The following is a 27,755-nucleotide window of genomic DNA, read 5'->3' as shown; positions in this document are numbered from 1 at the left end:
AAATAAGCAGGTATTTGAATCAGCTGTGTATTTTTTCTCTACGTTCTCTTTCTATCTGGACATTTGGTCATCTTGGCATGAGCGATTGTGGGTAAATCTTGAGTTTCATTGGATGCTGTTGCTGTGGCCATCATGTGTCCACTGCACATCACTAACACCCAACAGACCAAAACTAAATACAGGAAATGACAGAGACACAAACAGGGTGAGGTGGAACAAGGAAAAAATTAATAGGGGGATTGAATGGTGGAAGAAGGAGAGACAGATGAAAAGACCAAAGAAGAATGAAGAATGAGGGGAAAGAATGAGGGAGCGAGAAAAAGTAGAAAGAAGACTTAAAAGAAAAACATCAAGGCGGATTCTGGTAATGTCTCCCATATTTAAGTTTGGTTTTGATTCTTGAAACAAGTCATAAAAGCTTTCAGCAAACACTGAGAACAAAGGGGAGAGAGAGAGAGAGAGAGAGAGAGCACTCCACATCCACTTCAGCACTGTCTCAGAAAGACACATACACATGCTCTATTCCAGAAAAACAAACATGGCCTTGACTTTTTACAAACATTCACTAGGCCAGGGGGGCCCTAAAAAGTACAGTTGTTTGTTAGCGTTCCTTGTCTGCTTGTGCGCGCACGCGTGTGTGTGTGTGTGTGTGTATGTATGTACACGTATCAATTGAACACACCTGGTATGAGAACCCTGACAGAAAGCAGTTAAACACGGGTCACTGTGTTTGGTTACGGTGCGATCAAGCACGTGTGTGTGTGTGTGTGTGTGTGTGTGTGTGTGTAAATAGAGATAGCTGATATGATATGAACAGCCCTGATTAACTTCAGTTAATTGTTAGGTGCAATTTTTTTTTTTTTTGTTTGTTTGTTTTTTTTTTTTTTGCTAATAATGAATATAGAACATTTCTGTCATTTCAGTGATTTAGTAATATTGTAATGTCAGTAAGGCATGATAAAGAATTGAATTCAGTTATTTGACTAGAATGAATGTGGGAATATTGTGGCAGAAAGCTAAAAAAGAGGTTATTGTTTTAAATAAATAGAGGTTGTTTTTTTTATATTAGTTAGATTTTTTATTTATTTTTTTTTTTTTACACAAAAACCCAAAACTGTCCATAACTATCAGAACTGTTTTTCTCCATCTCTGTCTCTGTGCTTCTCTCTATCTATCTCACGATCTCATGATATTCCGTTTGTGTTTCTTGTTTCCTTCTGGTGTTCTCTCATCAACTTTCTCTTTAATTTTCTTTCACTTTCTCTTTCCTTCTGTCTGTCTGCATGCTTCGCTTTACCTCTCTCTCTCTCTCTCTCTCTCTCTCTCTCTCTTTCACACACACACACACACTCCTAAAGAAACAGCTGTTTCATGTTTCTCTGCATGGTTGGAGACCCTGAGGTCATCAGCCAGCAGGTGCTCTCATGATGGAGAGATGGAGAAAGAGGAGTTGTGTAGGGGGAGCTTGGTGCGGGGGATGTTGGGTAAGGGGTGGAAGATTTATGTGTTCCTTCCAGTTTGAGGAGGAATGTCATAGCACATACAGTCACTAACTGTGCACTGGAGTGTACAGTACAATTTAGAATTGTTAACGTACAAATTAATCACGCAGCTCTGAATTTCACTTGATTTCTCTCTCACTTACCTGTGTACACACAAGCATGCTATTAGTATGAGTATATAACCTGTTTGTTGTTTTCTAACATAACTTTCCACTCACACACGCTCATGATGAATTATGAGACACACCAGAACATAAAACGGATATATTTGTGTTATCAGAGTTTAAAATTTGCACACAGGCACACACCTATAGCTGCTTGGAGATGTATCATATGTGTTAAACATTAAACACTCTTTAGGGCTAATCTGTCTTAGGGAGAAGAGCTTTTTGCTGTAAGCAGGTTAAAGGGCTGGTCGTAAGCTTCACACACTCACATTTGAGTATTAGTATTTCCTAATCGCTCTGAAATGCTCATTCAAAGGCTCTTTTTTGGAATAACTGCCTAAGCTGGGTAAAAATCATTTTCTGGGAATAAATTGACAAATTCTGAAGTGTTTTAAAGCACTAATCCTCGTTTTTGCTAGCTATTCACCGTATCATTTATGTTTCTCTGACTCCGATGCATCATATAGTGATAGAAATGCAACAATGGTAGAAGGAGTATTGCTAAATTGTGCTCAACATGTTAAAGGCCAGTACGCAGAAAGGATTTTAAAATTGTCCACAGAGATTTGTGTAGGGCTGGATTTGTATTGTCAAATTCCAGAAAAATGGAAAAAGAACAGACTAATCTGTAGTGTAATCTCCCCAGTGTACTCATTGTTATGAATAACTGGTGACAACAGACAAAAAACAGCACATTAGAAACAGACCACTGACTATCTCTTCTTCACTCTGTTGTTCCCTTTCACGTTTTCACTCACTTCATCGCTTGCGTTAGATCTAATAGTCGCTTCTTTCTGTTTCTGTTTGCCCTCAGAGATGAACAGATCAACAGCTGTGGCGAAAGAACGAGAAATTGGGTGTGTTTATGTGTGTATGAAATCATGGGAATGCAATGTTGAGAGCTGGGCGCAGCTGGACCAGAGAGAGAGAGAGAGAGAATGACAAATAGCAGGAGTCTCACAATGCCTTCAGCGTAGAAATGGACAGAAAAATAAACCCAAATTTGTTTGATTTGAATATATTTAATTAGAATGCTGTGTAATGTAAATCATTCCTAAAACACGTTATATAACCAACATTCTTTTTTTTTTTTTTTTTTACACACACACACACACACACACACGCGCGCTCGTGTATAGAGGGAGCTACTGATAATTCCTGTGAAAGGAAGTCTGATTGTTCCAGCATATTGAATTCTAGCTCAGCTGTTCATCCCGCCTTAATTTGGGGATGCTGAATGCTGTTAACTTTTACATTTACACACACAAACACACACACACACACACATATTCATCATCATTATTATCATCATTATCAATCAGGAGTTTAAACTTTCTTTAACATAAGCTCATGAATGTAAACTGTTGTTTTTGGTTAAAAAGGTTAAGGTTAGTGTTCGATTTGCATTAATAATCAGGTCAGTGAAAGATTCTGACAAACTCATAAAAATCCAAAATGTTTCCTTTCATTACTAGGAATTTTGTGGTCACACTTTGAATGGTTTTAATACAATATGTTTTTAATATAATATAATTCAATTTTAATACAACACGGCATCCTTTAAGAATTTCCAGTGTTTATGAATGGCACTGTGGCAGTCTCCATCAAATAAAAGTTGGTTGTAGTCATAACATTAATTATCTGCATTAATAATTATGTCGATGGAAGGTCCTCACAAGGATAGTACAACAAACATGTTTGTGTGTATGCGTGTGTGTGTCTGTATGCTCACATGCTGAAAGGTGCTGTCAGTGGGAGGCCTGGTCTCCGTCTCTCATTTCACGCACACAAACGGTGTGTGAAAGAGCTCGTTGGTGTGTGATCATTCCAGCCCACGGCGGTCATGGCCAACCACTAATTAGCTCTGTTGGGGGGAAGTGAAGGTTCGAAAGGCTCAAATTCCCACAGAAAGGAAAGTTATGATTTATTTTCCAAACGGGTACAAATCACTACATCTTCTGTTACTTTTGGTAACATACTGTATAAATAAATGACACTATGCTGTACTCAAGAAGAGAATATTGTTAGCTTTGGGAAAATCACTAAGTGTGTGAGAAGGGAAGTGCGTATAAAGTGTAAAAATACAGCAGCATGTCTGTGATTGGTCACAATGTTTAATAGGAATACAGCAGCAGTTCTCTGATTGGTCACAATGTTTAATAGGAATACAGCAGCATGTCTGTGATTGGTCACAATGTTTAATAGGAATACAGCAGCATGTCTGTGATTGGTCACAATGTTTAATAGGAATACAGCAGCATGTCTGTGATTGGTCACAATGTTTACTAGGAATACAGCAGCATGTCTGTGATTGGTCACAATGTTTAATAGGAATACAGCAGCAGTTCTCTGATTGGTCACAATGTTTAATAGGAATACAGCAGCATGTCTGTGATTGGTCACAATGTTTAATAGGAATACAGCAGCATGTCTGTGATTGGTCACAATGTTTAATAAGAATACAGCAGCATGTCTGTGATTGGTCACAATGTTTAATAGGAATACAGCAGCCGTTCTCTGATTGGTCACAATGTTTAATAGGAATACAGCAGCCGTTTTCTGATTGGTCTCAATGTTTAATAGGAATACCGCAGCAGTTTTCTGATTGGTCTCAATGTTTAATAGGAAACATTAAATGTGAGGTGTTCATTTATTTTTATATTCCAGGTGTTTCCAGTCATTTTTTAAAAATAATTATTAAATGTAATTCTCCCTCTCCATCTCTCTCTTGGTTTCTCACTGCATTCTCTGCTTTGCTTGGTGATGAACATTGGCACGTGTAGCAGAAGTGCAGTGGGAAAGCGTTTCCCTCATCACCATTCTAAATGACTTTACTTTTTAAATATAAAACCCTTTATTAAATATGTATGCCAAGTGCTTCTATCTGCAGCCAGGAGGATGCCATTTTGCATTTGGGGCTTTCGGCATGATGAAAGCACGACATTGGGGGGTGGGGATGTGGGGGGTTAAAAACAAACACAGACTTGGAGAGTGAATATTCCTCTTTCTCCTGCTCCCTCTCTGTTATATTCCCTGCAAAGCCAGCGACATTTTCTGATATTTGCATCAAGCCAGTGACATCCCAGAGTTTCTCTGTCAAAGGCTTAACAGGAATTACAAGAGAGAGAGGAGTGAGAGAGAGAGAGAGAGAGAGAGAGAGAGAGAGAGAGATGGCAGATTCCCTAAAACAAAAGCAGAGCGAGGGAGAGAGATGGGGGAAAATATGAAAATATGTGCCAAATCACAATTCCTGCCGGATCAGATGAACGTGTCGGGGGAATTAGGAAGCTCACAATTAAGCATATGGGCATTAAGATAATTGTCAGTTGTGTTGGCGGCCATGATAGAGGACAGATGGACGTGAAGCGCTGCTCGGCATCGTGGGACATCACTTTGGATTTTACCTGCCTGAGCAGCTCCTCTGTGTGTGTTTGTCACTGGTGTGTGTGTGTGTGTGTGTGTCTTAAGATACACAGGGGTAGGGCGCCCTCTTTAGGGCAGTTTCATTGTGAAATTGTGAAAAGTTGTTTTTTTGTTGTTGTTGTTTTTAACTTTTACACTAATGAACAGTTGTATGCAGATTTATCTACATTATACATGATGTTACACATCATTTCTATTGATTACAATATTGTTTATGTTGATTGGTATTTGGGTAAAAACTGTTCCTGTCTTTCTTCCTATAGGTGGGGTCTCATCGTGAGGAGGGAGTAGGGTTGCGTAGTGCTCACTCCATTGTGCCCAATCAAGTACCTGTTCCTCAGCTGCCAGTTCAGTCTGCCACCTCACCAGATCTCAATCAGCCAGACCCATACCGGGGTGAGAATCCACACACACACACACACACACACACACACACACACACACACACACACACACACACACACACACATAATATCACCACTGCTAAGAGACAGAAGCTGAACATTGAACAATAGGGTTAACATCAGCCAAAAATTTTACTTGTATATTTAACCACATACACACATGCACACACACACACAAAAAAAAAAAAGAAGTAATTCATTCATTCATTCATCTTCTACCGCTTATTCGAACTACCTCGGGTCACGGGGAGCCTGTGCCTATCTCAGGCGTCATTGGGCATCAAGGCAGGATACACCCTGGACGGAGTGCCAACTCATCGCAGGGCACACACACACACACTCATTCACTCACGCAATCACACACTAGGGACAATTTTCCAGAGATGCCAATTGACCTACCATGCATGTCTTTGGACCGGGGGAGGAAACCGGAGTACCCGGAGGAAACCCCCGAGGCACGGGGAGAACATGCAAACTCCACACGCACAAGGTGGAGGCAGGAATCGAACCCCGACCCTGGAGGTGTGAGGCGAACATGCTAAACACTAAGCCACCATGCCCCCAAGAAGTAATTAAGACCCAGTAAAAAATAACAAAGCTGGAAATCCATAAAAGATGATTAAATTGATTGTATATGAGTGAGGCAGTGAGGCATGAGATTTGGCCTTGTTGAAAGGAGTTAACACTTCCTTCTTCTTCAAAAAAGAAAAAATAGCAAGTCCTTGGCAAGGCTTCGGGCCGAGGCGGCCCAAGCCAAAGGCTTAATGAGGTGTTAAGAGCTATAAAATAAAATTTAAAATAAAAGTAAACGTAGCAGCGAGTCAGAAGAGAGAAGGAGACGAGAGCAGCATAAATAACACACTGCTGCTTTAGCAAAACACACTTGAATGAAGGCTGCAAAACCACTGTGGTTTGGCTTTGTCCCTTTAATAAGTTTCCACCTGTTTCTATTCTCATAAAGTATCTGTTCAACTGAGTGAATTGGGTGTGCAGGCACAGAGCAGCGATAGGAGGCTTCTGGATCGCATGTTAATATACTTATGCTTCTTTTCACTAAGCAGAGAAGAGAGAGAGCGAGAGAGAGAGAGAGACAGCGAGGATTAAGTTATTTACTGCATTGTCTCTCTCTTTATGCTGAACGTCCACGCTCCGGCTGCTTTCGACAATATGTGTACGACAGTTTAGCCTCCCGCCTCTCAGCACGAGAGAGGAATTTTCGGTCAATTTTGGTGCCTGTTTTAGTTCCCAGTATTGGCATTAGTTCCGAGTGAAGTCATTTCCTGGTAGCGGAGAGAATTCTGGGCTTGATTGAATGTTGCAGGTCTTAAACAGTACTCACTGCCCAAGCATAGTGTGGAGAAGAGAAATCAATTAGACCCTCATATGGCCAGAGAGAAAGACTTCACTCCACAATCACTTGTTTGTTTTTCCGCCTTCTTTTCTCCTCCATATCAACTCACTTCAGCTGTTAGGAACCAAACTATCCCTCCTACTCTTCTTTGTCTCCTTATGTCTTACTTTACGTCCCTGAGTCAATCGCAACTCAGTAACGTTGTGGACAAGATTGTCAAAAACACAGAAATGTGTTAAAAATTGTGCCAGTTAAAGATTATAAACAAAAAAACATTAGCAAAAATTAAAAGAGTGAGAAGAAATGTTACCAAACAAATCACTTTTCTGTAGATTCCCAGTAGAAATATGACAAAATCTGTCATTCCTTTCAAGGCATATTCTGTTAAATAGCATTTATTAATTATGTTTATTATTAGTCTTAGATTACGTAGTGTGAATGAGCTGTTACTATAGAATTGATAACATTAAAACTAGTGCAATATAAAATAGTGTTTTTTATCATATCTGTCAGGTTGTCAGAGTGTCAGATGCTGTTGTTCTCTTTTGTTGTCTTTGTGGTTAGTTGTTTTTAATTATTATATTTAAATTCTATATGTGTTTGTTGAAGTTAACTGCAAATACTACAGTTCAAATACTAAGTTCTTGTCTTTGTGACTTTCTCACTCCATCCCCCTCTTTCCTCTTCTTCTTCTCTCTCTCAGAATCAATTCTGTATTCCCTCTGTTCCTCATTTTTGATTTCTTTCCAATTTGTTTTTCCATCCTTCTCTTCCACTGTTTTGTAGAGGCCGTGTGAGATGCGCACAGACACTGGCAGTGATGTTGAACAAAGAGGGCAGTGTTCCTCTTTTAGTCAGGGGTAAAATAGTCTGTGAGTCAGGGGTGGGGTGGGGTCTATAGGCCTTTTGTACCCCACAGGGATTGTGCCTCCTCTCAAAAATCTGTCGTACAAATTGATGCACACATTAGCGAAAACACATCAAGCATTTGTGCATTTAAACAGTGCTTTTTTGCTGACATGCACTATCATGCATAATGTGTATAACTGAATATATTCTAAAAACTGGGATTTGGTCTTTGATTTAATTTAATATGATTTGTATTCCTAGTTTCTGACTGTAGTTATGATGAAACGTAGGTCCTTGCATTCCTAAAACGTCCGATCTGCTGATCTCAAATTAGTAACACATTTCCTTCAGTGGATACTCTGCTTTCAGTAAAAAAAAAAACCAAGTGATTTTTTTTTTTCTGTTAAGAAGCCAAAGGAATCTTCATTTAACAAATAAAATATAATCATTTTCAAAATTTTGCACGCCATTTAAACTGTCTCAGGTTTGAACACTGTATTCTTGACTAATCATCCAATCATTTTATTTTGATAAGTGGTCAAATGGTCCTGGTGGTTATAGCTTAATGAACAGTGTAATTTCCTACAGAAACAAGCAACATTTCTGATACTATATCCCTTAAAATATCTTATATCTCTTTAGTGAACACTGTATAACCATATCCACTGCATAATCCCAATTATACACTGTTATACTATTTAGGTATGATTGCTTCCTCCTGCTGCACAAACTATCATACAACTTTATTCATTTAAACCAAACCAGTTAATACGCAGCAATGTGGAACTTTAGGGTGAATGTTGTTTATTTCTCTCTCTCCCTCTCTGCAGCGCTCTCCAGTGGACTACAGGGCCAGAGTACATCTTCAGTGAGCTCAGACATTAAATCAGAGGATGAGGGAGATGAGAACCTGCAGGACAGCAAAAGTTTGGATATCAAGAAGGAAGACGCGGACAGCAAGGAGCTGAAAGCTATAGAGAGGTCAAGATCTAGGTAAACTGTTAAAGCTGAGCGCTCGCTTCATTTAATTCCTTTACTGGATTTTGATGAAGTGACCCTCATGTTGTGTGAGACAGCTAAATGCAAAAGAACAGTCACACCAAGAAAAGCTGAGATTCCGTATGCCTAGTTTGTGACATACATGCACCACAGTTGAAGTCTACTATCGAACATATTTATTTTATCAGTACTCAAACATTTTTCCTGCAACATAAATTGAAATACAATATTTAAGAATATTAAGGTGTAATATAATAATGTCATTAATACTAGTCCAACTCTGTATGTTCATATTGACAGAAAGCAGTAATGTTTAAAATGTATTATCATTATGCATTATTGTCATAGGCTTTAAGACCCAAAAGCAGTTTACAGTTACCATTTGACCAAAGTTTACAGTGTGGAAACAATATTCACGCTTATAAATTAAGCTCATAAACATTTCACGGACAGATTTAAGAACAATATTTTTGAAATAATCAAATAATTGTATTTATTATTATTATTATTATTATTATTATTATTATTATCAAATCTATAAATCTTCTGTACAAACATTTAATTATTTTTACAAAGACCCAAAGTCAAGCATATTTAGAAAATATATTTTATATAATATTACATAAAATATATATAACATAATAATATAATATAACACGTACTCACGTACATCACCAATACTCACATACTGTACACACAGACATTATCGCTGAGTTCTTCCCAGTCTGTCCCGGTGTTGAGCCGGGTTTTAGCTGTCTCTCACACATCAGAGTAGGGTAGACAGAAACCCCAAAATATTCCCAATCTCATCCAGGATAAACTTCACATTTAAAATGGAGTTTGTAGTTTTTCACCTGGACTCCTCAGTTTGATTGATACCAATTTGACAGTTAGTAGTTCATTTGACTTTATGTTTGTTTCTTTGTTTTTCTGTTTTGTTTTGTTTTGTTTTTGATCCTTTATGCTGAGTTGTTTTAATTATGTGACATGACATATGGCTTAATGTTGGCACAGTATCTTTGATGGTAAGATAGATAATGACAGTAAACTATAAATGATGAACTTCTACACCCTGGTGTGAAGGTATGGGAATGTGTCATTTCACATGTGCCCTGTTTACTCTTATAGCGCAACCTGAACTGGCTATGCAACAAATCTTCAGCTGAGAGTCTGTCGTTTTCCGGTCACAGGGCTTTACCCTTTAGATTAGATTTTTTTTTTTGCTGATAGAGAAGTGATTCCAGCCAGAAACATTATTTGTAATGACTCAGTGGTCTGCACGATTGTTAACAACACCCATATATACTAGCTGGGCTCACATGGTATGTGAGAAAGAATGTGTTCACATGGTACGTGTTCATGACTCATGAAACGACTAGAGCATGGAGGATTGTGGGTAATTTGCTGAGATAGTCCACACATCCTGTTGAAAAAGAGTACAACTGCTCTATTTATTACAGTATGAAATAAACAAGCCTATGTTCTGTCCAACGGGAGAAAACTTGCTTATCACACAGACCGTATTTAAATCACTGATGTAACTAATGAGTGGATAATTTGTGTGTATGTTTTAGCCCCAGCCCTACCCACCCCAATTATTCACCAATAGGATGATTCAGTAAACATTCAGATTCGTAAACAACAATTTAATACAACCATTTGACTCGACACAGCTTTTAAATAATTATTTTAAGTATTAAGTATCACTTTGTAAAGTTTTTGCTGGATTTCATTACTCACATTCAGTCTAACATGTATCCCACATTCACATCCTGATTGATAGGAGTTTTAATACTGGACTCATTTTTGGAATTTGTTCTATCTCCTTACACACTTGCAGCAACAATGATGATGAGGATCTGACTCCAGAGCAGAAGATCGAGCGTGAGCGTGAGAGACGGATGGCAAATAATGCACGAGAGCGCTTGCGAGTGCGAGACATCAACGAGGCATTTAAGGAGCTCGGGCGCATGGTGCAATTGCACCTGAAGAGCGATAAACCGCAGACCAAACTACTCATCCTGCACCAGGCCGTCGCTGTCATTCTCAGTCTCGAACAGCAGGTTCGAGGTCGGTAACATTTGATTACTCTCATTATATTTCTCTGGATGTAAATTTTATTTTTATCCTATTTTTTTGTCAGTTCACACAATCATTTATGTCTCGGTGTTCACTTGTGTTCACTTGGTCTGAGGTTAGGTCATTGGACATTAAACATGGTAGCAATATCTGTTTTCTTTATACAAACCAAATGACTTACACCCTCACTCATGCTACTCATATATGTATATATTTAAACTGTATTTAATGTACTGTATGCCTATATGTAATTAGAAGGCGTGTCCTGGACACAGTATCGTGTGTGTGTGTGTGTGTATATATATATATATATATATATATATATATATATACATATACACACACACACACACGAAATATTTCTTCTCTGCAGTTTTACCTCTAACCACTAGGTGACACTGTCTCAACTAAACATAGAACTTTGTGTTCTGGTGAAAACAACACAATGATGCAAAGAGGGCCTATTGTTATATTTTAAACTTGAAGCATTTAAATACTTGTGTGTCTTTGTGTGTGCGTGTGCACTTATTCCTCAGAGAGGAACTTAAACCCGAAAGCAGCATGTCTAAAAAGGCGAGAGGAGGAGAAAGGGTCCTCAGATGCTGCACCCCTCTCAATGGGCGGAGCTCACCACAGCATGGGCGACGCCTCCAATCCAATGGGACAAATGTAAAAAGCCACACCTCCTCCCTAAAATGGTCAGATTTCACTTTACACTAATCTGCTGTTGCTCATGTGTACCGTACCATCATACCTGACCAAAAACAACAACAACAAAAAAAAAACAATCAAATTGGTTCCACAAACAAATTTATCTGGATTAAAAAGTGAAAATTGTTTTGCACTTTTTCTGTAGAAAACCAGATTTATAATTTAACAAAAGGGTGAGAACATTAGCATAGCTATTTCATTCAACTGATTGGAACAACATTGTTGTGAATGGCAATAAAATCAGAACAATAGAGTTTAATATAATCCTCCACCCTCATTTAACACCGGGTACATTTTAACAACAGATTGGCAGTAAGTGTATTTGCAGTGTGGTTTTGCTGAATGTTTATGATGTGTTACAAAGTCGGAGTAAAAAATACATAGAATACTTTAGTGCTGTATCTCTATAGAACGAACAGGTTGCAGTAAAATCATAAGTTTGATAAAAGGATAGAAAATCAGTGATGGATTAGTTTTGTCCCACACTTACCGCCTTCATCTGGCCTTATATGAACATTGTATAACATAATTTTTAACTAATATTGCAAACCTTTAACTAACTTTGTAAAATAGATTCTTTAACTGTGCTTTCGATTAGAATGAAGAGATTAGTAATTGTATTAAAGTACTGTCGATAACAGACAGCACTCCTTAAGTACTTTTAGAGTTTTCTAAATGTCAGGAATGTTGAACTTTGTCTGCTAGCACATTAAATCAAAGGTTGGGGTTGTGCAGGCTCAGTATATGTGAGGGATAAGTAGATAATATCTTTACAACATGAATACACAGCTAGTGATATGTATGACGTGACATGCTAGAAGTCTGAGAGGCTCAAGAACTCTTTCATGTCACCGGTTTTCAAAAGTAACTGAGAAGATTCTGTCATTTCCACTGACCAGATAGATATAGAAATATATAAATCACAAAGAGACATTAAGAAACATTCAAAATATTTACCATTATTGTTACAATATTAAATAATCGATATGGTATTACATGAATTTGGAAAAAAATAAATATGAAGCAAAAGATGTTTGCTTGATATTTGAACAAACTCCGGGATTGTATACCTAATTCTTTTCATACATACAGATAATTTGTTGCAAGATTTAAACAATGCATCATTTATTTATTTATCTATTTATTTATTTATTTTTACCGTACGTTATCATTTATGTCTCTTTAATAACTGTAGCTTTAAGATACTTAGAAATTGGGTATATTTATGTAGGTGTTCAGCATTACTTGTGTGTGTGCATGTGTGAGAATGAATAAACGTAGTCGTTTCAGTCTCATTAATCAAAACATCTCTCTCACTCTCTCTCTCTCTCTCTCACTCTCTCTATCTCTCTCTCTCACACACTCTCGCTATCTCTCTCTCTCTCACACACAAACACGCACTCTCTCTCTCTCTCTCACACACACTCTTGCTATCTCTCTCTCTCACACACAAACACGCACTCTCTCTCTCTCTCTCTCTCTCTCTCTCTCTCTCTCTCTCTCTCTCTCTCTCAGATCAAAGCTGCCAGAATTTATGAAAATGATGAGCGACCACTTCCTTTGACGACATCATTTCCTCTCCTGAAAGTCTGTTAAACAATCAAATATGACCAGATCAATCAATCAGATTTCTGATGAGTCACCTTATTTTATTCATTCCTCTCCATGTTCCCTTATGTTTCTTTTTTTTTTTTTTTTAAACATTATAATCTTTCATATGCATTGGCTATTGTGAAAAAAATATCTTCTCTCCATTCCCAGTTACAAAAAAAAGGAACAGAAATTATTTATGAACTTTTTTAATTTCTTTTATTTTGAATATGTGCAAATGGTTGGGGGATCCTTCAAACATATCATGATGTAAGACGTCGGAAAAGAACCGTTCCGGTTTTTACTGGCAATCTATTTTTTTCGCACCGTGGACAAAAATCCTCTCGCGCTTTTCTCTTACTGAGCGAGTAGATTTGTATTATGGTTTCTCAAAATAGAGGGAGATTTAGCCAAAACAACAGTGTACAATTTCACAAAAAGGTGTAAAAACTTGCAATAACACTCATTAAAAAAAAAAAGTGTACTTCTAGCACAGCGGTTCAAGGAGATGCCACTGTGTGTTTTAAAAGGCGTGTGAGTACAGTGGGACATGAAATGACATTTTAACCAGCAAACTCCCAGGGGAGATGGAGATTTTAAAGAACTTCAAAGGTCATTCCAGCACATTATACAGATTTTACCTTACAGAATGGCGACTATTGCAGAGAATATGCTTTGCTTTTAAGAAGTGTAGATAATGCTATAGTGCAGATTTCAACGCTAATCTCTCCTTACATGTCAGAAAATGGCCACATCCATGTGATCGAAATCACCAAACCAAACCAGTCTTTTTTGGTTGTTGTTAGTTTGTTTGTTTTCCTTGTTTTTCATCTCTCTCTCTCTCTCTCTCTCTCTCTCTCTCTGTCTCTCTCTCTCTCTTACACTCTCTCTGTCTCTGTCTCTCTGTCTCTCTCTCTCTCTCTCTCTCTCTCTCTCTCCTCTTCTCTGTCCTTTCCCCCTCGTCATGCCCCCAGCAAATGCAATTTTAAACATGCTACACTTGTACCAACGTGCCTTTTAGAGTTCATATCATCACACAGTGCGAGAAGGACGTTATCAGAAACATTTTTTAGGATGCAAGCTTAGGAAGAATTGTTAGTCATTAGGTCTATGCAGTCAGGTGTTTTACAGCCTGGGATTTAAAAAAAGTCAAAAGGAAAAAAAACGTATTTTTTGGATAAACTGTATTTAATGTACTGTATGCCTATATGTAATTAGAAGGCGTGTCCTGGACACAGTATCGTATATATATATATATATATATATATATATATATATATATATATATATATATATATCTACGATTCTTAGTCCTGCCCCAAGTTCACCTTAAACCCCGCTCGCCCTTAAAGCTCACAGTTTCCATTGACACGTCTGTTATCAAGCGTTGTATTATAGCTTATTACCTGCTTTTTATGAATATTGGCTTGTCCGTGAGCCGCTGTAGTCTTCAGTACAAATGTGTTGTTGTATGTGTAAAAAATGACTCTTCTTTCTCTTTTTTTAAAATCTTTATCTCTTATTCTTTGTCTGTTTTTGGGTTCTGTTTCAAAAAGAAAAAAAAAAAGAAAAAAAAAAAGAAAAAGAAAGAAAGAAAAAGGGGAAAAAACGTGTACAGCCGTATGAGATTTAACAGCGGCTCCTGCTTTTTTCTGTGTTTTTTTATTTTCTTCTCCAATCAACACGAGGCACTGAAACTGGAAAAAAAATCTATTAGAAAATCAATATATATAAATGTAGAAATATATACAATATATAAAAAATGTTGTTTTCAAAAGGAGAGATTGATGCAGAACGGTTTCTGTTCTTTTGGGGTTTTTTCCTGAAGAGCTCTGATGCATCAGTGTTCATTTTAAAAAGAGTGAGACGTGACTTTGTAGTGATCCGATGTGTCATGTGACAGTACGGAAGCTTCTGCAGGACAAAAAGGATCATAGCCCAGCTCGCTGGCTGGTTACAGAAACAGACATTTGTACATTTTATGCAACAAATGCAAACTCAAACCATTATTTTGAAATTGTGTATGTAAAAGTTATATTTTTACATGTAGACTGTTGTTATTTTGTGTTTAGATAAAACATTGTATCGGTTTCTCTTTTTCTTTCTTCCTTTCTTTCTTTCTTTCTTTCTTTCTTTCTTTGTTAAAAGGCGAAAAAGTAACAGTAACTCTGTGTGTTGAAAAAAACGTGTCACATTTGAAATCGTAGTACGGTCAAAAAGCTTCAAACATTGTTTATATTGCTGGGAACATTTTCCCTTTTTTTATTTATTTTTTTTTTTTAAGAAAACACAAGGTTGGAAAGCAAAGGTATATAATATTTGTCTCAATCTCTATGATCATGACATTGCCATGTTTAATTGTACTTTTTTGAAGAGATGTGTGTAAATAGTCAGGGTTTAGGTCATTTTGGTTACTGCAGACAGCAAAGTAACGTGGTTTTAGATTCAAACCCAGCAGTTTTGTTTGTTTTGTTTTGTTTTGTCTTGCTTTGTTTTCTTCATGGCCAGGTGTTCTCATAAATGACTCCGCTGTCTGTCCATGTCAGCAATCAACACAAGTTCAGTCCTTTTTGTAAAGTACTAAAGAACAGAATCATTGGCACAAGTCAGTTTAACATGGTGCTTCAAAGCAGACATTTGCCCACAAGCTCTTTAAAATGGCTTTGTTTTTTTTTTTTGTTAAAAGTCGTAGGTTTCTGGTACAGAACGTTTGTTTTTATATCTTTAGATTATATTGCAATTAAGTCGTGCTTTCAAAGGTGACATTTACACTGCAGTGTTTCATCACGTAATAGAGACACTACAACAGCACTGAAAAGCATTGAGCGAGTTTTCAAGGAAATGTGGGAAGTAAGAATTAATTTTTTTGCAAGGGCAATTCTTTAATACCAGGAAAAAGATCAATTGTGCCACAGATTTTTCAATTATTTTCTGATTGTTTTCTCGCTCTCTTTGTTCACGTTGTGTATATATATATATTTTTGTTCTTATTCATTTTATAGCTTGTCATAAAACACAAGCTGCAACACAGTGTTCTCCACTGACCATTTACCCACACCTCCCATCCCAACACACACACACACACACACACACACACACCAAAAAGCATTTGTTTTCTAATCAGAAAAAATAAAGGTGGTGGAGCAGGAGCTTTAGATTTTTTTTCTTTCAGAAAACACTTCTGTCACTGCCAAAAGCACTCTGGAAAAAAATGTCAGTATTTGTTGTTTCATTACACTGTAATAAAATCTTTTAGTCCAGGGTGAGATTAATCACCATCACTCCAAGCTGTAAGATTTCTGACAGTGGAAAATTCAACACTTTTTCACTTTTTCCCACGCTTATTTCAATTCTTCTGAAAATAACAACAAATATTTACATCAATACTGAAAACATAAGCCTATTTCCATTTGTCTTCAGTTTTTCTTTTTTTCCATTGAACGGTGACGCTTGTCATGTGCACATTTGTAGACGTCTTCCATGATGGTTTTCTTTTCAGTTTGAGGTAAAGCTCATTTCCTGATTCACTCAAAGACCTTTAAAGTATCAAAAAGGTGAAAATAAACAGAAAATAAATTGTGAACAAGCACAAAATGAACACAAATGTAAATCACAGACAAACCAGTTAATTGTTACTTTCCCATTTTTACATGTTCATTTCAGAGTATTACAGTCATGTGTAATTGTATAAAAAAATTCGAAATGTGGCCTTTTTTTATTCTTGTTACTTGTGATGCATTTACATGAAGAAAATTCAATAAGCAGATATTTCCCATAAACCAGTGCCTGGCTTTTTGTTATAAAACCTTTTTTTTTTCTAGAGCTCTTTTGCTATAAATTAGACTAGCACACCCGATTATAAGTGGAGAAATGATTACTAAATTATACATATTATATTTGGCAATTTTTTTTTTGCAGGGGCAATCGTTTTATATCAGGAATATTGACAAAGTAAGGAAAGAGAAGAGAACCAGCCAAAAAGGCCAACTCAGAACTATTCCACTTTTATTGGAATAAAAAAAAAAAACACACTTTATTTTATTATTTAATCTTTTGGGTTTGTGTTATTCAAGAAGACGAAGCTATATGGTGTGAAAATGAGGGGAGAAGCGGATCCATCGAAAAGCCTGAGCAGTGGTTCAAAAATATTTAAAGTATACAACAGTTACACCTTTTTTCCAAACGTGTGGCTGTGTGCCTCAAGCCTTTTATTATCATTTTTATGTCCTTTTTTGTTGTTTTGTTTATATTCTTTTTAATGTCTTACTGTTCTTGTTTATTTTTTTCAATTTGAATTCTGTTTATTATATTATAATTATTATTGTCATTGTTATTGTTGTTCCTTGTTTTAAGACTAGTATCAGTGTGTAAACGAATCGTGTGCTGGAGTTTTCTCTTCGAGCCAGCTCATCCTCGGCCATTTGCCTGTCAGTTTTCATCTTGTAGTTAATCAATGAAGTCATGTACATGACCATTCTGTAGCAATAAATGTGCCATTTTTATAACCGACTGCTTACATGGCTGTTGTTTTATTATTATTTCTTCACTGCCAAACTTTCCAACTACCTCATTTTGTGACTGTAGAGCAAAGTATAATATTTAAAACGATGATATTCTTAGATACGTTCATAAAGAGTGGCTATAAAAATCTTTTTATATACAGTATAGTCTTTCGTCTCTCTCCCAAAAGTAGGTAAATAGGCAGTGCTAAATTGCTCCCAAGTGTGAACGTATAATATGTGTGTATTGTGTATGTGGGGCACTTGTGTCCCATCCTTGGTGTCTTCCCACTTCACCAAAACTCTTACCAGGATAATGCGTCTAACAAAGATGAATTATTTAATCAATGGGGGTCAATTTTTTTATTGTTTCGGTTAAAATTAGGATTATGGGCTTGGGGTATTAAATAGTGTGTATTAAGGTTGGGATCATGATTAAGGGTAGACTAATGATTTATGGTTGTGATTTGCAATATGGGTTATTTTATATTAAAGGTTATACATGAGGCTTAAGAGGTTAAGATTTGGATGTGAGGTTACGGTTGGGGTGTCAAGACACAATGACTCACTCATTTTTCCACGACAGGAAAGGTGTGTATGCGAAGAGCCATGACTTCATAGCAGATTGCCTCCAGTCTTCTTTGTAATTCTGGTGTGATTTTGCTTTCAGGGCTTTCAAGTGATGTCATTGATTTTCTACATGTGTGAGCAGAGCCAGTGGTTTAGCAGCACACATAGACTCATCCCATAAACACGGATATCTGCCGTCTTTCACCTGTTATGCCATGTCCCAATAATCGGTAATGCAATGTACGGGAATTGTAATTATGCAGTGATATCTGTTGGAGGAAACATTTAAGTAAATGGGTTTTATTGTCTAAAATATAGTAAAATGATATAAATATGTACATTTGCAGATTTTCAACTTCATGGCTTGTTTATGGTTATTTTTCACACGTGTAGCCTTACATGAGCTGTTTAGAGAAACACATTGGGACAGAACATTTTCCCCAGAAGAAATCATACTCTAATCATATTCTAATCATACAGATAAGACTTTCCCTTGAGATCACATTCGCTCTAATAACAAGTGCATACACATGCAGGACCAATATTACTGACACAGTAACGGTTACCTACATACATACCGCCTGTTTTCTATAAAAGCCTGAGGGTAGCTCACTTGTTATAAAATCTTTGGGTGTAGTTGGGAACAAATACCAAAACTGTTCAATAGCAACTGTATCTAAACAGAAAAAATCTTGCCAAGATGGAGTTTTGGCAATTTCAGGTTTTATAAGTGTAATAAAATCTCAGACACGTCTTGTAATATTGGAATAGTTTTTGTTCTATCGATATTAAAGTCACGAGAAACTTTGAGCTTGCTTTTTATTCATTAATTCATTTTCTTTTCACTTTTCCTGGTGGAGGTGATAACAGGCTGAGAAGGTCAGTCCAGGTTTCTCTATCACCATCCACAGATTCCAGCTCATCCTTGGAATCCCCAGATGTTTCTACGCCAACTGTGAGATATAGTTTTTGATGTGATTGGGTTTTTTTTTAACTTTACTTTTATAATTTAGTCTCCCAAAGCTCTCAATTCTTTTAATTAACCTGCTCTCAGTCCTACAAATGTTCCCACTCCTCTACTTGTTCCTGCTCCTTTGTCTGCTTCACTTTTTTCCTGCTTCCCATCCTCTACCTGCTCTTATTCAAACACCTGTTCCTATTCTTCTGCCATTTCCTTGTCTTGCTATCCTCCTGTTTCTACTCTTCTACCTGTTTCCAATCCTCTACCCTGCTCCTCGTCCTCAGCCCACTATTCAATTCGATTTTATTTGTATAGAGCTTTTAACAATGGACATTGTCTCAAAGCAGCTTCATAGAACAGAAAATTTCAATGTAGATTTATTTGCATTTATTCCTATTTATCCCTAATGACTGTGGCAAGGAAAAACTCTCTTAAATGGTAGAGGAACCAAATTCAAAAGAGAACCTCATCCTCATTTGGGTGACACTGAAGTAAATTGTTATACTATATATATATATATATATATATATATATATATATATATTATATAAATACTGTCCTTTCTCCTTGTTAGAGCTCCTGAGCAACTCATAAATTAGCTCATCATCTGAGCTCATTATGGAATCACCACCACAACATCCACCTTGCCGAAGCCTTTAAATGCTAAATGATGGAGATACAAAGTATGTAGTTTGTTATTTTGTGTATTATTTAAGATGTTTTTCTCCTCAAAATCCTCATGGGGTCGGCAACTTCTCTTCGATTGTCCGAAATCTTCATGAAGCGGAATCCAACTGGAGCTGGTACATCTTAAGATGCCTCTGGATCCTCACAGGGTTGTGCCTCATCTAAATAAAGGTCCAAAATCTTCATGAAGAGGACCCACAACTGGAGCTAGTACAATCTCTATATGACTCAGGATGGGTAGAAAAAGGAAAAAAGTGGAGAGGAATTAGTGTAGCAGCTGTTCATAATATTAGCAAGCACAAGATGATAATGCTATTCTTCTTTTATCTTCTCCTACTCCTCCTTTACCCATTTCCTATCCTCATTTTACTGCTCATCCTACTCCAGCTCCTCCTCTACATGTATTCTATTATTTACCTGCTCAATTTACATACATCACATCTGCACATACACCAATTTCCACTCCTCCACCTCTCCTCTTTCTCAAAAATGAGGTGCTGTTTGAGCTGAACTCTGTGTACGACAAATAACATGAGCTAAAATATGTGAAATACAGTAGATATGTTAAACAACGGTGTTAAACGCATTACTGAATTCCGGCATATCTCACGTCACATTGTTGATAGCTCTTCTTGTAGACTATAAATAAATCAAGGTCACATAAAATGTAAATCACTGTGCATTATACCAGAACCATCTAATTACTTTGGTATGTTCTGTATGATGTTACATCCTCATGCACAGCAGTGAAAAATGTATAGAATGGCAGCAATGTTCTTTCAAATTCAAGTACAAGTAAACCCCAACTTAATAATCTTTGCTGTTAATTTTGGCTGATTTTTGCATTACTCCAGGAGAAACAGGTTGGAACGCGACAATCTAAAATGCTGACAATGCACCATGACATTATAATACTCACATATACAGTGCACACCGATTTCATCCTCATGTTGGTGTATTATGTAATGTATGAGACAAATAGTGGTATGTTAAGGACTGTGTTAGTGTGTGAGAGAAGTGTTACGTTACGGGTTGGTGTGCGAGATGTGTTCAAGGGTTTGGTAGTGTTTGAGAAAAGAGTTATTGTGATAAGGACTGTGTAAATGTTTGCGCGAAGTGCCAGGGTGTCAACTACTGTGTGGAATGTGTGAGAAAAGTGTACATGTGTTTGGTAGAGTGTTATAAGTGAGAGAAGTTCTGGGGTGATAAATAGTGTGTGGAATGTGTGAGAAAATTGTACGTGTGTCAAGTCAGAAGAAGAAGAAGAAGAAGAAGAAGAAGAAGAAGTCTTATTTTGTCATACATTAAAGCACAGTGAAATTTTTTCTTTGCATATCCCAACTTTGGTAGAGGTTGGGGTCAGAGCACAGGGTCAGTCATGATACAGCGCCACTGGAGCAGTGAGGGTTAAGGGCCTTGCTCAAGTGTGTGTGTAAGCGAGAGAGAGAGTGAGAGTGTGTATGTGTGTGTGAGAGAGAGAGTGTGTGTGCGAGAAAGAGTGTGTGTATGTGTGTGTGTGTGTGTGAGAGACAGAGAGAGTGTGTGTGAGAGAGAGACAGAGAGAGAGAGTGTGTGTGAGAGAGAGAAAGAGAGAGAGAGAGAAAGAGTGTGTGAGTGTGTGTGTGTGAGAGAGAGAGAGAGAGTGTGTGTGAGAGAGACAGAGAGAGTGTGTGAGAGAGAGACAGAGAGAAAGAGTGTGTGAGAGAGAGAGACAGAGAGAGAGAGAGTGTGTGTGAGAGAGAAAGAGAGAGAGAGAAAGAGTGTGTGTGTGTGTGTGAGAGAGAGAGAGTGAGAGAGAAAGAGAGAGTGTATGTGAGATAGAGAGAGAGAGAGAGTGTGCGTGTTCAGTAGAGAGTGTGCGTGTGATCAGTAGAGTGTGTGTGTGTTCAGTAGTGTGTGTATGTGAGTGTGTTCAGTAGCGTGTGTGTGTGTGTTCAGTAGAGTGTGTGTGTGTGTGTTTGGGGTCCTGACTGTACCCACATCCCACATTCCTTAAATATTTTCTGGATTAAGATCCGAAACTCGGCGTTTCACCAAACATGGCGATGAACAACACGGTGCAGTAACTTGTTCCGCTGAGAAACAGGGCAGTGGCACATAAGCAGCGCTGGAAGCTACACCAGCAGAACGGAAACTACGTATCAGTGACGTGTGACGTTTCTGAACAGGTGCGTCAGGTGTTGCCGCGCCAAGGTGTCAAAGTCAAGCTGAGCTGGTGACTCGCGCACAGAGCGCGTGCTGCTGCAGCCTCCTCACACACAAGCTACAGATTTATTAAGGTAAAGTAAATTAACTTTGTCTTTTAAACCTGGCTAACTTACAGTATTGGGGTGGGGAAATTATTCATAAGTCAACAAAGTGAATATACGGCGAGAAAAAAATAATTAAATACGACTTTTTTTAGTTTTATTTATCTAAAATGTATAAAAACTTTATCTAAAAAGTTTTTATTTCCACAAAAACATTTTAGCCAGTTAGCATAAGGTATTTAATGTAAATGTTTTTTTTACTGTGTGTGTGTGTGTGTGTGTGTGTGTGATTCAATGTGAGTGTGTGTGTTCAGTAGAGTGTGTGTGTGGTTGAATGTGAATGTGTGTGTGAATGTGTGTGTTTAGTAGAGTGTGTGTGTTCAGTAGAGTGTGTGTGAATGTGTGTGTTCAGTAGTGTGTGTGTGTGTGTGTTCAGTAGAGTGTGTGTGTGTGTGTGTTCAGTAGAGTGTGTGTGTGTGTTCAGTAGAGTGTGTGTGAATGTGTGTGTTCAGTAGTGTGTGTGTGTTCAGTAGAGTGTGTGTGTGTTCAGTAGAGTGTGTGTGTGTGTTCAGTAGAGTGTGCGGCTGTATTTTCCTGTAGTTCTTCCTGCACACCTGATTTAACTCGACCCATTAACACACCCTTTATGAGGTTATAGTCTAATAAGTCTATTATTGTGTTGTGTGTTAGTGCAGGATACAGAACGTGTTCCCTCATTAACACACTGTGCATGAAGCTAATAGTGTGTTTGTTACAGAATGTAGAACAGAGTTTGTAATACAGGAGCACACACATGCACGGTAACACACATTTCCTTACAGGTGTGTTAATGAGATGTTTTTTTGCCATGTGACAAACCCACTTCACTGTCCAGATGAGAATATATAACTTTCTCTTCATTTTGAATAGTTCAAGTCTGACCTCCTCATAAGGTTAATGATCCTTCATGATTTGGAAGTTGACGTAAGAGACGTGATGTCACCATGAGCTGGCAACGTTTTATCAGTTCGTTTAGTCCAATTAAACGTAGTGCATCCGAGATGTTTAATTGGCCAAAGACAAAAGACCTTTCCTTCTTCTACTTAACAATATTCCGGTCCGAGCTGTTTGAGAAATCCTCACATGATTCATCGCTTCCACGTCAGAATATCTGCACATTCCATTTAGTGACTTTTTTAATTGAAGCATTTTATTGACTGACACCTAAATCTGACTCATTTATATCATCCCTCTTGCTTTCAGTCAGTAATCCACTCTTTTCATACTGATGGAATAAAAATAGTTTTAATCGTCTTTGCATCCTGTAACCACACCTCAGGAGAATAACCTGTCTTTTCAATGCAAGACTGCATTTTATGTCTTCTTGGGGTGTGTGTGCACGTATGTGTGTGTGTGTGTGTGTGCGTGATTTTCATTGAGCTGTGGTTAGTAGCTTGTCAAAGCATCACCACAATATCTAAAAATACATTTAGGTTTCTTTCTTTCTTTTAATGATTATTAGAACATTTTCTGTGAGTGAACATGCAGGTTCAGTTTGGTTCTGGTGTCTTTATTTTAGTGTAGACTTCTAGACTGTTCTATGCTTCTTTATTTCAGCATGAACAGATATGATAGAAAGTAATAAACCAGCAGTGTTTTATTACCTGGGGTTGTTATGGTTCATTATGAATCGTTTTTAGGAGTTAAGCTCAAATTTGGATCTGATTTTATCCTGTAGCAGGTGATCATGTAGGCTACGGTTAGAACGTTGTGGGTTCAGCCGTCTAAGGTTTCACCTTGTCAGGAAGACGCAAGTTCTGGCGATGCCTAAGATCTTGTCTGTGTATGAAAAAACCTGTTTAATGTTTAAATCTGCTTATATTTGTGGTTATAAAACAAGGTAACAGTGTGATATATGAATATAATTTTTCCGGACAGTTACAGTTCTAAATTCTTTTAAGCATGGACGGGAAATCTAAGGTACTGTAGAAGATGTGATTCACATTTAATATGTGATTCGACATGATGTGGTGATCTTTAAAGATAATATAATAGACTTAAGTGTGGAGAAGTTCCTCAGGCATGAGCTGGTTGTTCCACCAAGTAGTCATCAATTCATACATATGCTACTTGGCAGTTTAAAGCTCAGCATCTGCACACACCTTGCATTGTCTGCATTTACTTTCCACTATTTCATCCCCTATAGATGTCTATAATACCTATTTACCTGTTCATAGCGTTTGCCGATCACGCCCTCATACTTTTGCTGGCCATAAACTGCTAAGAGAAGAAGTCAGAGGAAGAGAATGTGGAAATATTCCTGACTTGCTGGGTTACGTCGACTCTTATGATGTTGTATACACTCCCTCTCCTTCCCACAAAAGACAATACACTATTATTTTTATACCCCAGCGACTCTATAGAAACAGGGTTGTGTTGTCAACAGTTTGGCAGCGACAGATTTAGGGCTGTACTGGTACAACAGTATAACTATCAGACACATGATGGCAGGAAACATTATAATCTATTGTGATCCTTCTAACAATTAGTTTTTTTATTAAATAGACTGTATTGTCCGTTTGCATGTGTTCAGCATTCAGGTGATTTCACTGTAGCCTCAGATATCTGTTCTTGACCGACAGGACTGGAACCCAATGCCTTCAACTCACACATTCTAAGATGCTTTTCTCTCAATGTGGTTGAATTTTCATAGCCTGGCCATTCTTGTCTGACCGCCGTTTTTTGCACCATTTTCCAACACAAAAATCCCGAGCACTGCACTGCTGATGTATTGGCTGACTGGATACTTACGTATATAAGTGACAGATTTGACATTAAAGTAGCAGGTGAGTGTATATAATATTATATATATATATCGGTTCACACTGAGTAGATTGTCATCCTTAGCACTTAGCACTTCGTAGTGAAGTTTCTTGTCTCATGAACATCCTTAGTTGAACGTTACTGACACTTTAATTCTATGCTTATATCAGAATACAAATATCAGAATATTCTGGACTAAAAAATTACCAGCTTCATATTCAAATATTGGTCATAAACTTGTTTGTGAATCCCGGTGTGTATTAATGCACATAACACTTTAAGTCATTTATTAATATGTTTTTATATTGAAGGTAAATGAAATTTTTTTTTGGTCAGTGAGGTATACAGGTACAACAGAACGTAGGACTAGACAGCACACTAGGGCTTTTCATTTCCTAGTGATCTGCCTAACCCTGTGAAATGCATCGTGAAGAATAGTGAGAGGATTAGCAAATGACCAAGGGGGTATTCTTTTCACTCCTTTCGAGACAAATGTTTGCTTCACTATGAGGAATGGAAAGCATTTTGCTAATTGATTTAAACGTTGCTGCGTACCTGCCGGCTGTAGCCCAGTTTTGTCACACGCCTGCATGACTTTAGTGTTTTTTTTTCCTGGTACCACCCATTCGCTCTGTTACGCTGTTTTATTTAGGACATGAAAATAGACAGGTGTGTTTGTATCTCAGGTGAATGCCAGGCTTCTCTGACACGTGTTCCTCCCTAAGAGGGAATTTGTGGCATGCCAATCCAACACTGTCCCCACCTGCTTTTTACATCCTCACCGGCCTTCATCCCTGTTTTTGTGCTTTCCAAAGTGTATTCATGACCGTGACTATATATCTAACAAAAATAAGTTAAGAGTGTTTGCTATTGTTGTTTCTTGTAATTCTATACGATTGGTGTGAAGTCTTGCCTCATGTTATCGGTTCTCCGACCACTGCTTAGCAACTGTTGCTATTGTACATAACTGTACAAGACTAGGATCCTCTAGCAACAGTAACCAAGCACAGGATCAGTCAGTAGCCATTCAAAGATTTATGGATGTTTATGATGATTAATTAAGTAATTATTTTTACACAATAGTTAATCAGATTCAGTTTTGAAATGAATCTCAGATAGTTTTCAGCTATGAAAGGATCAATCATTAATAATACATTTGTATATATAAATGAGACAAAATAACTTTATACAGTTTATATTAAATAGTTCTTTCTAATACAAATTGCAGAAGTATTCACCCCCTTTAACTTGTCTATTTCTTTATACTGTTCCTACCTGGAACCGAAATGATCCTAATTGACTTAATTTATTTTACCCTAGCTTATTAATATCTTACTTCAAGGTGAATTATTATTATTATTATTATTATTAAAAAACAGTTCAGGTCAGTATCTTGCAGTGAGAACCACCATTACAGGTGGATATATCACCATCAGAAAAGTTCGAGGGGGGTGAAGACTTGCGCAAAGCAATGCGTTCAGTTACCTTGGGTAACGTAAAGCAGTCCAAATGTTCACATTACCTTTATAATTGATTATCACGTAACTAGAGACGGAGGCGCAATGTTACAAGCTTTGTACCCAGGAGGAATGTTGTAAATAAATACACGGTGTCATTTTGATGTGCTGTAACTGAAGTATGCTTAAAATGAAGGTGTTGTTAGGGGCTGGTATGTCAACATAGCACATGGCTAAGACGGACACACGTTTCATTCAGTTTTCTAACATTCCATCACGTCTCCTTTATTTGTAATGCAAACAAAAATAGTTTAAGTCAAGAACTTAATAGATGAGAGCAGGAAATCTCTGGGCTTACATGAGTCTCTAATTGAACTTTTTTGAGTCTATTTTTGTGTAGACAGGTGGTAGCATCACTAGCATCATTTAAGCTGCTTGTAAGTAGTAAAGCTGTTTTGTTGACTCGCAAAGTGGCACTAAGTACTTTAGTGGTCCCTGTTGGTTTTTGTGCTAGCGAGAGTGTTCGGACCTTGGGGACTTGACATACTCCTCATTATGCTTGGACTGTATTTTGCTCCACTTACAGTATGAGTTGCTAAACATAAACATTCAGCTCTTTTGTCTAGTTTGAGTCGTACACCAGCCTTCTAAAGTGAAATTGCAGTGAAATTATATAGATATCTTATGTAATGATGTAACTGGAATAACACTGCATGTTATGTAGGTTAATGCATATTGTTTATTCTGTGATTACCTTTATTTAATGCATTGAATCCCCCCCCAAATATTAACATGACTTAGAATAGAAGTCTATAAGGCAACAGGGTCAAATTAGTGACGTCATGTAAATTGTGCTAATTATCTGATTTTTATTATTCGCTTGTCAATTCAGCCTGCAGCGTTTTACTTACTAGTTTGTTACCTGCATGGAAAACCGGTTGCCTGATATTTTTCACTTTCTATTCACTTTCTTTCATTGAAATTGGCCCAAAGCCCATTTTATTCTCAACAGTTATTTTTCAGGTATAATTGGAGCTTCTGTGTTCAGGACAATGAAGCACTTACACTTTCTTAGGCTGAGGTTTGTAAGACCTTTCACTGGGAAACCTTTTGATGAACAGTGAATTTCTAGCACAACCACGTAGCTCCATTCTTAGTGCACAGCACTGCTGACAATGTAAAGTTGTGTGTCCTAAACTAAAGCTATTCATTTGTAGGTGTTTATAAAGCAGACCCATATGCTTACTGTGTCTCCTGAGTGACCAGGATCCTGTTTTTGTTTTGAGAGATCCTTAAAAACTGAACATCCTGTTCTTACACCATTTAGCACAGCACTAATATCTTCTAGTGACCTAATTATTCACTTCTACATGATGGGTTTAATGATAAGTCAATTAATACACACTTTCTGAACATATTTTCTAAAGAGCTCTGATTATAGGCTATTATCCGGAT

General features: G+C 37.4%; 1 protein-coding gene across 8 annotated transcripts in view; it reads left to right on the top strand.

The window, feature by feature from the left end:
- LOC132859745 (transcription factor 4-like) overlaps positions 1 to 17,584 on the top strand; it is a 132,802-nt gene extending 115,218 nt beyond the window's left edge. For 6 of the 8 annotated variants that reach the window (XM_060890643.1, XM_060890644.1, XM_060890641.1 and 3 more), the window contains 5 exons: positions 5,356 to 5,488; positions 8,527 to 8,677; positions 10,536 to 10,765; positions 11,311 to 11,443; positions 13,001 to 17,584. In XM_060890643.1, the coding sequence (XP_060746626.1) occupies positions 5,356 to 5,488; positions 8,527 to 8,677; positions 10,536 to 10,765; positions 11,311 to 11,443; positions 13,001 to 13,049 (696 nt within the window). In that variant the 3' untranslated portion in view covers positions 13,050 to 17,584. Of the gene's footprint in view, positions 1 to 5,355; positions 5,489 to 8,526; positions 8,678 to 10,535; positions 10,766 to 11,310; positions 11,473 to 13,000 lie in introns of all 8 variants that reach the window. The other 2 variants (XM_060890646.1, XM_060890645.1) reach the window with 1 other exon arrangement.
- Positions 17,585 to 27,755: the final 10,171 nt, after the last annotated feature.

This window comes from Tachysurus vachellii, chromosome 17 (genome assembly GCF_030014155.1).
Source record: "Tachysurus vachellii isolate PV-2020 chromosome 17, HZAU_Pvac_v1, whole genome shotgun sequence".
Taxonomy (NCBI): domain Eukaryota; kingdom Metazoa; phylum Chordata; class Actinopteri; order Siluriformes; family Bagridae; genus Tachysurus; species Tachysurus vachellii.
The sequence above is the reverse complement of the archived record's forward strand: the minus strand, read 5'-3'. Positions and strand labels throughout refer to the sequence as shown.